General features: G+C 40.4%; 1 protein-coding gene across 3 annotated transcripts in view; it reads right to left on the bottom strand.

Annotated features, from left to right (window-relative positions):
* The window catches only part of ARHGEF3 (Rho guanine nucleotide exchange factor 3), a 96,709-nt gene that overhangs the window by 23,131 nt on the left and 61,454 nt on the right, over positions 1-12,124 (bottom strand). Inside the window, exon 1 of one of the 3 annotated variants that reach the window (XM_069865929.1) lies at positions 4,801-4,956. The exons of the other annotated variants lie outside the window; for them this stretch is intronic. Coding sequence (XP_069722030.1) covers positions 4,801-4,896 — 96 coding nt within the window. The 5' untranslated portion in view covers positions 4,897-4,956. Of the gene's footprint in view, positions 1-4,800; positions 4,957-12,124 lie in introns of those variants that run through there. 3 annotated transcript variants of the gene reach the window in all.

The raw sequence follows: 12,124 nt of genomic DNA, 5'->3' as shown, positions 1-12,124 counted from the left end.
TCAACTTTATAAGGGTAAGTCAACATTTGTCATGGCAGAAAGCCCAACTTTATTATTTTTATTAGTCTGCTACTAGTTAAATTGGCCTAAGATTAAACAGTTCTAATAAATGCCCCCAAAACCTAGAGTTTAATAGAAAAAAAAAAAATTAAGCTCTGTTCCATGGTATGTTATCAGTATTTAACTTCCAGAAGAATAAAACAACCCAAATAAAACAAACAAAAATGTTAAAGTAGAAAAAACAATTGTATAACAACACAACCTCTTAATATAGCAAACACTCTAAAAATAAATTAAGCCAGACAGCTCAGGCATTTTTTGCACCTTCAGAGAGAAGCAAATCTAAAACTAGAACAACATTCTCAATTGTTACTGGTGCTAAGAAAGATTTCATTTTTTAATACTTTAATCAGGAGAGATTTTGCCTTTACTTCATAGTATATTACAAATTTTTCAATTGGGAATTTCTAGAATGTTCAGTCTTCTAGAGCTGAGGCTAAGGGTCAAGAAAAACAAAGTAAGTGACTCTAAAGAAGTTCTAAGCATAATTCACTGTTGCACAAGGTTAACTGTAATCCACACAAATCCACCCTAAAACCTGGGAGAGGCATCCCACTAGTAGAACTGCCAGTATCAAGAGAATTTTTTTAAGCTGCTTAAGCAAACTGATACATAAAGGCAACTTGATCAGTCAATGAATTGTGTGTATCAATGATACAACTTTCCTTCGACTCAATAGGTTCCACTCATCACCTGCGCTCTCTGATGGGAGCAGGGTGAGGTGTGTTATTCCTCCCCCACCTGCCTTTGCAAAACATGCAAGCAAAAAAAGCAAAATTGAGAAACATTTTGTTGTAATCACACTGTTAAAAAAGAGGACATACATGATAGTCAGGGTACAACAAAAAGCCACATAGAGAAGTAGCGAAGTACTCTCAGTCGAAGAAAATCAGTTGAAATTTGCAACATGCTACTGCATCGTGTCTTCATCAAAGACTGGCTCCTTGCCACAAATCGGCTGCCCTTATTAGTCACCACTCTTAAGACCTCAGATTTCATTTGCCATATGCAAGACAGAACCACTAAAGTGTCAGTAGCATAAGGACAAGCTGCATCCAGCGATCTTGGCTGATCGTTCATCTATCTGCAATATCAAGAAATCAATACCTCTACCAGCAGTCAGGAAATGAAGGCCAATTATTAGGAAAACCTCACACTGAGGTGAATTAACACAAGTTACAGAAACTCTGAAAGCCCCAGAAAACTAATGTAGAGATGATTAAATTCTGCATTTCTTCTTACTAGAAGCTGCTTGTACAGACTACCCAAGAAGGACCTTTTCCATTCTTGAACAAAGTAGATGTGAAGCTGGAGTGCCAATTAACAAGCAGACATCCTACAGTGAGTTACTGAATGGAAAAATAAAGACAAGCTATTTGTTCCAAACTGCCATTACGCAAAACAGATCAACCACTTCATGTGTGGGGGTTTGACACATTTCCATGTTTAGCTTACTGTGGTTACACTGCATATGACCTTACCTGAAATATATTACAAGTGCAGCTTGCTAATATTTCATTAAAAATGAAATACATACATTTATGAAGATCAAAGAAAATCAATGACTTGCAGTTTATCTCAATCTTTTGGCCTTTCTCCCTCTGGCTCCATGCCTGGTTCTCATGTTAATGATGTGCCATGGCCCAAAGGCCCGAGGTTACCCTTCAGCTTAGTTTTCCTGCACTCCCTATGCGAATTATACACATCCCTGAGCACGAGGCAGCCTAGACCTCCTGCACATCAAAACAGAGAGCATATCAGGAGACAACAAAAGACAGATTACAAACAGCCCCAATTCCTAGGTCTAACATTGCTGCAGTATTTAGAAATGTAAGCAGACCTATAGCACCTTGGAGACACAAAGGAATTCTACACTGCCGTTGTAGTTTTTAGAGCCTAAATCCAGGCACTGTATTAGACCCTGTACAGCAGAACATCCTTACTCTGAGGAATTCATGTCTTCCTTCCCATGACTTCATGTTCAGACCTTACACCTCAATCAGTGATTGTGCAACCTCTTTCTAACCTGCTGCCCATTCCCTGGCTTTGCTTCACTTTATTCCCTTTGGAGGCGATCATAAGAGAGTCGCTTTAACCAGCGAAACACAGAATATGGTGTCCATCACTGGCAAACACAGAGGGCTTTTTGTATCTTCAAGCAATCAAATTTCACATTTTACTAATTGTCTCTATTTTTGTACTATAAGAAATCCGGAATGACCCAAACACCTCTGTTCTGTTTACCCCTAGACTTGTACTACAGTATTTTATGTGGGATATGCACTCATGCAAGTAAAGGCTGTATAGTATTTCCTAGGTTAACTCGTTCTCCAGGCACTGTAGTGTTTTGTGGCCCTCAAAGTGCATTTAGAAGGATTATTGTACTTAGACTAGAGGTGCACTGGCCTTTTCTCAGAACCCAGATTTTTATCATTCACATACATTTGGTACATTTGTTATTGTTTTGTGCCTGTGCAAGTTCTGTGGAGTTTATGCCAAGGGAGCTGGTGTGCTTTAAATAAAGAACTGCAGAGTAGAAAACCTTTGTTCTTTCCTGAGCAACTGACTTGTTTCTCAGTTTTCCACCGCTGCTCTGCTGGCTCTGAGTGAAGCCCAAGAATAAGAACTAATCTATTGCCCATAACCTTCAGCTTGTTACCTAGACACCTCCAGCTGGAAATTTAGGAAAATTTCAAATGTACAGTATATGCCTAAGATTTCTGCTGATTTTCATCCCACGTAAGTACTATTGTACTTGATCTTTCAGATTGTATTTTGTATTTGTTCAAAACAAACACTAAAATATTATTGTTTAATAAAGTCAAAGGAAATACTTTATAATCATGACTTCCAATTTAAAAACAAAACACAACATGTATGCAGCAGAAAATCTGTTCTATTCCACATATATCAGCATTTATGCACAAGTTAGTTTATCAAATAAATCAACTACCTTCACATGTTGATCGCTAAAATGAAATTCAGGTTTGCAAAGCCAGAAATCCATAATCCCCACACAGCAAGCTAGCTTTCTGGTGCAGTAACATAAAATTTTGATAGAAGGCGCCCAACAGCTTTATTTCAGCTTTTAAATACTAAAGGCTAGAACAGCAGCTTAACATTAGAGCTTGAAAAGAAAGTGGGTTCCCCTTCCCCCACCAAACTGACAGACTTCAAAGAAGCAGACTGCACACATATATCCCAAGGAGTAGTTCTTATTTCTACTCTTAATCAAATTTTGGTGTGGCAGGTGGTCTTTCTATACCCCCCTAAGATAAACAGTACAGTGCTTAAGAGTTTCTTTTTCAGAACACTGTAAGTCCATCATAATGTCAGGAAACAGCCTGAAAACATAAGGTGTGTTTTGTTATTAATATAAAACACAAACCAAAAGACTATAAATCCAAACCCACAATTTGCACACTGTAATTTGATTGATCACCTCTGTTATTAGATACTTCCTTGTGCTCTAAGCTTTCATTGAGACTTTTATTCTTTGAAATTTGACTATAATCAAGCTGCCCTTCCTAGCTGTGAGAGAGCAACACTCAACTCTTCAGATTTGACAACTCTATTCATTCACAAAAAAACCTCCCTCCACTAAAGGCTAAAAGTCTATTTCCTCAGTATTATAGTTAGTAAAATGAGTACCCTTAAGAGAGCCGCCTGGTACTTAACTCATGTTTTGCACAGATACATACACACGCACAAACACTCAGGGTCCTACTGTTCCAAAACACAGAGTTGGAAAGAAAAACACAAACCACTTTTATTAACTACAATAATTAAATACCTTTATGTAAAAGTACATTGAAAAGCAAGAGGGCAGCTTCTTCATATCAGTTCTTAGCTTAAGCAACACGATTAAATAGGGTCACTTAGCTTATGTTACTTTTACTTTAGATCCATTCAACTACCAGAGGCAATTAATCTTTGATGTACTTGTATTAAATGCACCCAGTTTAATAAGTTGTCTTCAAGTTACTCAGCAAATAAGGCTAACGAAGAAGCTAAATATTTGATAAAAACTTACAGAGAGAAATTTTATCCTTCGTCCAGCACAGCTGGACAGAATCCTTCAGGTCACTGTTCTCTTTCCAAACAAGCACACAAAGCAACATTAACCTAAAATATCAAATATTTAGGTCTTTCACAAGCACTTGTTCCCAAAACGTTCCACCATTTATGATAATTTTGCAACTTAATACATTGAGTTTGAATTACTGAATAAGATTTTTAACATCACTTAAAAAGACTTCGCACTTTTTAAGAAACAGCAGTCAACCTGCAGTCAGGGCAGAGTTTTCAGTCAACCGACTACCAGATAAATTTCTTGGTTTATTACTAATGAAAAAAAAAAGACAGATAATGCTTTAAGACAGCGTTTTCCAGATTCCCTCCCAGTTCCTGCCTAAGTTTAACAATTCCTAAGTAACAGTTAGCCCTGGAATAAAACACATTTAAGTTACTTTAAACTATATATCTAAACAAGGTATTTCTCAATTAGCCACTTAAAAGATTCACGCCTTGAAGCGAAAGATGATAAAACCCTAGGTTGTTTGTCGCTCGCCTTACTCCACAGGGAGCTCAGCATCTAGAAACGGCAGGACAGGATGCCTAAACAAACCAGGGATCCGTACACAGAAGCGTTTTCAAAAGATATGACTTTTCTCCAAAGCAACACAGATCACTCTATAAAGAAAAATCAAGCCGCAACCGCATCAGCAGCGCTGGAAGTACCTCCGTCTCCTTAGCCGGGCTGGTCACTGCCTGCACTTCCAAGGCACAATTCGCCCTCTTGACGGAGAGATAGAAGGGATAATCCTTGGCCACCATGGTGGCGGCAGGAGGAGCGGATTCGGGGGTCGCAGCTGACTCCGAGCGAGCACAACCCGGCGCACACAAAGCCTCCCTGAGGCAGCGCCGAGCGCGGCGGCTCCGCCCACGGGGACCCGAGCCGGGGGCCGGGCTGCCGAGCACCAGAGCGGCTGGGGGGAAGGGACCTCAAACAGCACCCGGTTCCAACCGCCCCGCCCTGAGCGGGGACACCTCCCGCTGGGTCAGGCTGCCCCAGGCCCATCCAGCCTGACCCTGGGCACCCCCAGGGATGGGGCAGCCACAGCTTCCCTGGGCAGCCTGGGCCAGCGCCTCACCACCCTCATGGTGAAGAAATTCCTCCTTATGTCCAGTCTAAGTCTGCCCCTCTCCAGTTTATATCTATTGCTCCTAGTCCTGTCACCACAAGCCTTTGTGAACAGTCCCTCCTCAGCTTTCTCGTAGCCCCTTCAGGCACTGGAAGGTCACTCTAACGTCTCCTTGGAGCCTTCTCTTCTCCACGCTGAACACCCCCAACTCTCTCAGCTGGGCCTCTCAGGGAAGGTGCTCCAGCCCTCGGATCATCCTTGTAGCCTCCTCTGGACCCATTCCATCAGCTCCATCTCCTTCTTAGGTTAAGGATTTCAGAACTGGACACAACACTCCAGGTGAGGTCTCACAAGAGAGGAACAGGGGGGCAGAATCCCCTCCCTCACTCTGCTGGCCACGCTGCTTTTCACAGAATCACAGAATAACCAGGTTGGAAGAGACCCACCGGATCATCGAGTCCAACCATTCCTATCAACGCAGCCCAGGACACCATTGGCCTTCTGGGCTGCCAGAGCACATTGCTGGCTCATGTTGAGCTTCTCATCCACCAACACCTTAAGTCCTTCTCTGCAGGGCAGCTCTCAATCATGTCATCCCCCATCATGTACTGAATTCGGGGATTGCCCCATCCCACGCGTAGGACCTCATGAGGTTCCCACAGGCCCACTTCTCCAGCCTGTCCAGGTACCTCTGGACCACATCCCATCCTTAATGGCACCGAACCACAGTCCCAAATGGCACAGCAGTTGTGTCCAACATCCAGACACCCACATTGTGCAGGCAGCGCTCCTCCCGATAAGCGCAGGAACACTGCAAGGTTTCTGCAAGGGCAGGATGGCACTGGCACAGGTTGCCCACAGAACCCATGGCTGCCCCATCCCTGGAGGTGCTCAAGGATGGGGCTTTGAGCATCCTGGTCCATGGCTTGATGAACTTTGAGGTCACTTCCAACCCAAACCATCCTAGAATTTTACATTACGCTGCCACAATGCACAGCACGGCTTTTATTTTTTTCTTTCGCTCTTTTTTTTCCTGTTCCCTGATGTTGTTGCTTTTCCTGTCTGGCAAGGAGTTTGTTGCTCGTGTTGTTCAAGTTCCACTTTTGGGGCTATTGTTTAGTGAAAGAGCTCCCCTGCCTGCACCCCTCATTGTAACAAGCTGAGAAAGTGGAAGAATGCCATTGCCTAACATAGCTCAGGGCATTTCAGTGGCTGCGGAGCCAGGCACATTGTGTTTGATGTTCACCTTAGGACAAAGGTGGTGAAAAATTCCTGAAAACAGGGAGGAAGTGTTAGGGTCCCTGTCTGCAATACAGGATCGATCTCACAAAAAGAGTGTATGGGAGACAAGGAAGAGGAAACCGAGGAGGAAGCAGGACAGGCAGAGGAGGGAAAGGAAGGATATTTTCACCCAAAGGGAAGCAGCACAACCAAGAATAACTTTACAGAGTTTGAAAGAATTAACTGTTTTTAAAGGCAGATTGTATGACGGATGTTGCTTTACAAGCATTTGTTTTCCTAAAAGTTGTTTATCAGATAATGATGTCTTTAGAATAAGCTTAGTCAAATAGCAGACAGTCCTTATATGGATACTTAAAGTTCACCAATATCCCAAACACCCAATTTCTCTCACTTTTTCTCCACTTTTCAAGAGCAACTGAAGCAGAGCCAGAGATGCTATCCTGCCACCAGTTATGCAGCCCCTTCTATATTTTGTCATAGTTTGCTCATAATACAAGAGCCCCTAGTAGTTTCCAAACCCCTCAATTCCTGGAAAATTGCTTGAACAAAGTTATTGATACTTCCAGATGTTCAATTATTCTAGAAGAAAATGTGATATTTGAACATTGAGTGCTATGTGCAGTACCACTCCCCCCATCTCCATCATAGTAGGATGGGACAGAGTTCACTGAAAGCAAAAAGTGTTGACAAGAGGCATCAAACAGCTTTCAAGCAAAGAACAGTTAAGCAGACAAGACATTTCAGAGAAGAGAAATCAGAACAGGTGTGGTAAGGATCTACAAACCATATGAGTCAGAAAAAGCAAATAGGGAATGATTTTTCACTGCATTCAACTGGAGAGAAAAAAAGCCAAGGCATTCGATTAAACCAGATGGTGGCAGATTCAGAGCAAAGAAAAGCAGATAATTCTTCACATCAAGTATGATCTTTGTTATATACAGTGGAAGCATTTGTCACAAGATGCTGCTACTAAGAAAGCTTCTCAGACTCGGGTTCTTAGCTACTGGGACAGTATTATGGTGAAAGATTGTGACAGGTTATTTCTGTTTTGTACTCTCGCCTAGGCATCTACGCCTGACCATGTCTCAAGATTTGATACTAGGCTTGATCAGACTTTGCTGCTGCCCTCTCCCTTTCTATATTCAGAAACATATGAAAAGACCATACCATTTTATTTGACAACTGCCTGTCTTACCTGATGATTTCTGAAACTATGAACAATTACCCAATTCACATGAACATGCATTCATTTTTGCAAGTCTTCTTCAGTCTGACGTTCAGAGGACACACCTCTGAGCACAACTTGATCACGTTGGACAGTTTCTCCTCACATGTCAAGCACATCAAACGAACAATACACATGTTGTATAAAATGGTCAAGAGACTTCTGAGAACACTGCAGCTGTAAGCCCAAGAAGCCTTGATTTCAAATACCATCTGTGTATGTTTGTTTATGAGGGGATATGCTAACACCGTTTTAAAAGTCAGCTTCACTTAAATTGGTTAGACAAAATGCCTTCAGGGCCTGTCCTCAAAGCATTCTAATCCTATAACATGCTTCACAGCATAAAAAGCACTTCACAAAACAAGAGCATACCAATTCAGAGACTGAAATAATGCACTTTAGTTTATACAAGTAAAAAAAAAATATGCCAAGAGAGGGATTCTGTCATTTCTCCATTAATCAGGCCAGTGCACTTCAGCTTGACTAAGCATTCTTAAGAAACAAGAGAAAAATCTGTTTTGAGAAATACAGTTCTTAAAAATAGGCAGGACCTTCTTATCACTAAGTTTTAGAACATCTTGCACTTATAAAATAGTCTTCCATGAACATCTAAAAGAGTATTCATTAGACCCTTTAGATGTTTGTCTGCTTTACCAGAAGATTGCAAATATGGTTTTCAAACTGAAATGTGTTGAGTTGTGTGTGCATGCCCTAGCAGAGACAAAATTCAGTTCATAAATCTGTGGCAGAAAGACTCCCTGGTGAACACCATTAACACAGTTGGAGAAATAAAGGTTTCAGTGAACCACTAAGGAATCCTGTACGACTGGAGCCAGTGAGTCCATTCATTGAAAAAATTACCTTTAGACTACAAATCTACACTACTACTATAAAAATTAGATCTGAATTGCAAGCTACCTTCAAAAAAGAACCTAATAGTTAAGGAAAAACACTGCTCGTTGTTAGATTGCACAGCAGACCCCAGTGCACCAGTTTTGCCATTTCTAGAAGGGTTTTTCTGTCAGTTTGTTGGTTTGCTTTTTTAAAAAATTTATTTAGGCCAAAGATGCGACTTACTCTGACAGTTACTTAATCTTTCAGGGAAAAGCAGATAAACTATTTAGCAACTCTGGACAACCCTGCTCAAGAACAGTGCCTGCCACTATTGACTTGGTTCAGGACTGAAGGTCACTGCGAGTTCTGCAATTGTCTTGTTCACACTCATGCTTTTAGTTAGTCTCCCCACACACTGAAAACCTACTACTAAAGTAATTATTGCAAAAGCATCTGTCTGCATGGCAAAGTCCTTTGAAGTAAGGTTTTGAGCCTTAAAAATATCTTCGTATGTGGCCAGAATTCCTTTTCATCTTATGCTAATCTTTGAGATTCATACAGCTTTGATCAGAGTAATTTTAAAATGAAAATGTAGTTGATTAAAGATTTCTCAAAGGATCCAAAATACGACAGCAAAAGGATAAAAAACAACAAAAAAAGCTTCCTTCTAAAGAATAGTTAAGATGAAGCTATTATGCAAAGCAGTAGCAAAAGGAACTGAAACATCTAATCTAAATATTTAAATAAGGAAAAGCCCAATGGAGTGAAGAATCTTCAACCATTGGAAGTCATGGGCTTTAAGGAGTTCAGTGGAACAGAAAATCTTCAATTCAAGCTGCATTCTGCCTAAGGAAGAAAACCCACAATTAGAATGTTTTAAGATTTCGGTTGGTGTTTTTGTTGTTTTCTTCAAGTTTTGTTTTAACACAACCTTTGCCAATACACTTTAACTGCCTTCAGGGAGAAATGCAAAATCTGTGATTAAATAGAAGTATTTTGTGATGTCTACACCCATATCTTGATTACTGTCTTCCTCCTGATAAGCTAATGTGACTGCTTCCCCTACTAAAAGTCAAAATCTGTTTTGCCAAGCTGTTAAAAAAAAAAAAATCAGATAAATACAACTAATTTTTTGCTAAAACATTGGTATGCCAAGAAGTAAAAGACTCTGAATGTCTGCCTGCCTGCCTCTGTTTTCCCTCCTTCACTCAGTGTAAAACAGCCCTTGGCTTGTTTTTGGTCTGTGTTTGACTGTGATGACCAACAAGCAGCCGAACCTTAGTTGAAACAATTCAGTTCAATTTATTTTCTTAATTACAACTAACAAAGCTAAAAGAAAAACACTACCTTTATTTCTCCTACGATTCATATTTACAGGAGCTTCTCCTTTTCTATCCATTCTGATGACTTAGAAATATACATTTATGCTCACAGATACTTTCTTGGTGAAATAAACACCTATGCAACAAGTTTCCAGTAAAAAGACAAGAATATAAGAAAAGGTGTAAAGCTTAAAAAAAACCCAAACCAACAAACAAACAAAAAAAACCCCAAACCAACAAAACCAACTGTTACCACTGTCATTTTCAGATATGCTATATTCCCCGCTGGTTTTAAGAAAATCACATTAAAAGCAATAAACAGTCCACAGCTTTGTTTTCAAAACAGATTAATTGCTGTAAGAATATCAAGTTATCCATTAGTCTCTGAGTCATCGGGAGTAGAACAGCTCTGCTGCCTAGCAAAGTTACTCCAGGTTTATGGAGAGAGTAAAAGATTAAAGTGTTTTGCAGAGAACCAGAATCTCCAATACAATTTTGGCTAAGTGTGGAAAGATTACTTAGCATATGTTGTTTCTGCAAATTTTACTCACCATAAAAACCTGAAATTAAGTAGGAATATTGCATACACATTTTAAGTGTATGCAATCTCAGTAGTTTGCTCCTTATGGAGTATTCTGAGAGCATGCTTACCTCATATATGCACCCCATGCTATGAATTTGGTTTCACAAAAACAACAAAAGCCACTGTCTAAGAGAGGTACAATTTCACCAGGAACACTCAGAGTAAAGCTACTATTTCTACTCTTCTGAAACGACCAGTGAAAGTCACGCACATAAAATGCTGCACATAAACATACAATTCTGCTCTTACTGAGCATCTCTGAAGCCTCTCTTCAGCAAACTAAAACCAAAACAAACCAACCCACCAAATATCAAAACCAAAAATACATACAAGCAAGCAGAACAAAACTTTTGAAGCAGTCATTTCAGTCAAGCATTGTAAGTTTGAATCTGCTTGGGAGCTGGAATGTACAAACACTGACAGTGACGAGTGTAGAAAGTGTATAAACTACCTGCTGCCTGGTAAATACTCTTTATCTACACAGCTGCTCCTGAAATTGCAATTTCCCCATTGCAAATATGGACTGTACACATGGTAATGAGAGTTAAAGATACGACTTGATTAAACACATGGGTGCTGAGAAATTCTAATAAAAATATGATTGCAGGATATACGACTATCATTAGAAATGTTCTCTCAAAAAATCACAGCTTTAATTTTTCCAGGTAGAGTCCTAATCCTGGAAATATCAGTGCAGAGCAAAGCAGCACATCTCTGGGGAACATCTGACATTACAAAGCTGAAACCCAAGTTTCTGTTCTGTCTACAATGTCCATTTGAAAATTACCTTTCATCTGACCCTTACTTGTGCAGCTTATGGAGTAACAAGAGGAGGAGGAAGTTACATTTTCTCACTGTTACCACAGGTTATGCTTTGGGATTTGCAGCCAAGACGCCCTGAACTATTCCCCTCAGTTTTGTTAAACACAATAAATAGCAGTCTCCATTGCCTTTCGCCGTGAATGATGGCTATATCTATAACACCACCTTTATTCCTGCTGAGCTGATGGAGAGACATGATTCTCGTACATCATGAATGTTCTATTGTATAAACACACATCCAGCTTCTAACGCAGTCTGCAGACTTTCAAAGCAAGACATGCATACGTTGAAGTTTCCTCATATAAATGTAGCCTGAGGAACAATTCAGCACTGTGAGACAAACTGATGCAACAACACGCCAAGTCGTTTTGTTTGTTTTCATTTTGCTAAATTCATGTTAACTCTTGTTTACTACAGAAAATACTGTGCAGGTAAAGGACACCCTTGAACAACTGCATTTGCACTGAGACAAGCACTCCCTTCATGCACTTCCCTTAGGAAGACAATAATATTCCATGACAATAATATTCCATCTTCAAAGCTTCCTCAGATTCATATCTGAAAACTATTCCAGTAACTGGTCTGCTGCTCAAGAGTAAGCTGCCTAGACAAATTAGGAAGGATTCATGCTTCTCCACCCCTCTACCACACCCAGCAGTGCAAACTAATGACAAACCCTGGTGGTCCCTCATGAGGGAATGTAGAGGGTGCGGCCAGGCTGGATGAAATGACCCTTCACAAGTTACACTTAAAACAAAGAAATTGGTGGAGCTTGTCTGCATATAGTTCCCTGGGGAGAGCAGAAATGAGGAGATGGGAAGGATTGTACTGATTTATCAATGTGGATTTTAAACAGCCAGTCAAGCTCTGCAGAAGGTAAAAGGATGACCCT

Source organism: Phaenicophaeus curvirostris, chromosome 11 (genome assembly GCF_032191515.1).
Source record: "Phaenicophaeus curvirostris isolate KB17595 chromosome 11, BPBGC_Pcur_1.0, whole genome shotgun sequence".
Taxonomy (NCBI): Eukaryota; Metazoa; Chordata; class Aves; order Cuculiformes; family Cuculidae; genus Phaenicophaeus; species Phaenicophaeus curvirostris.
This window is presented reverse-complemented; position numbering and strand designations above follow the sequence as displayed.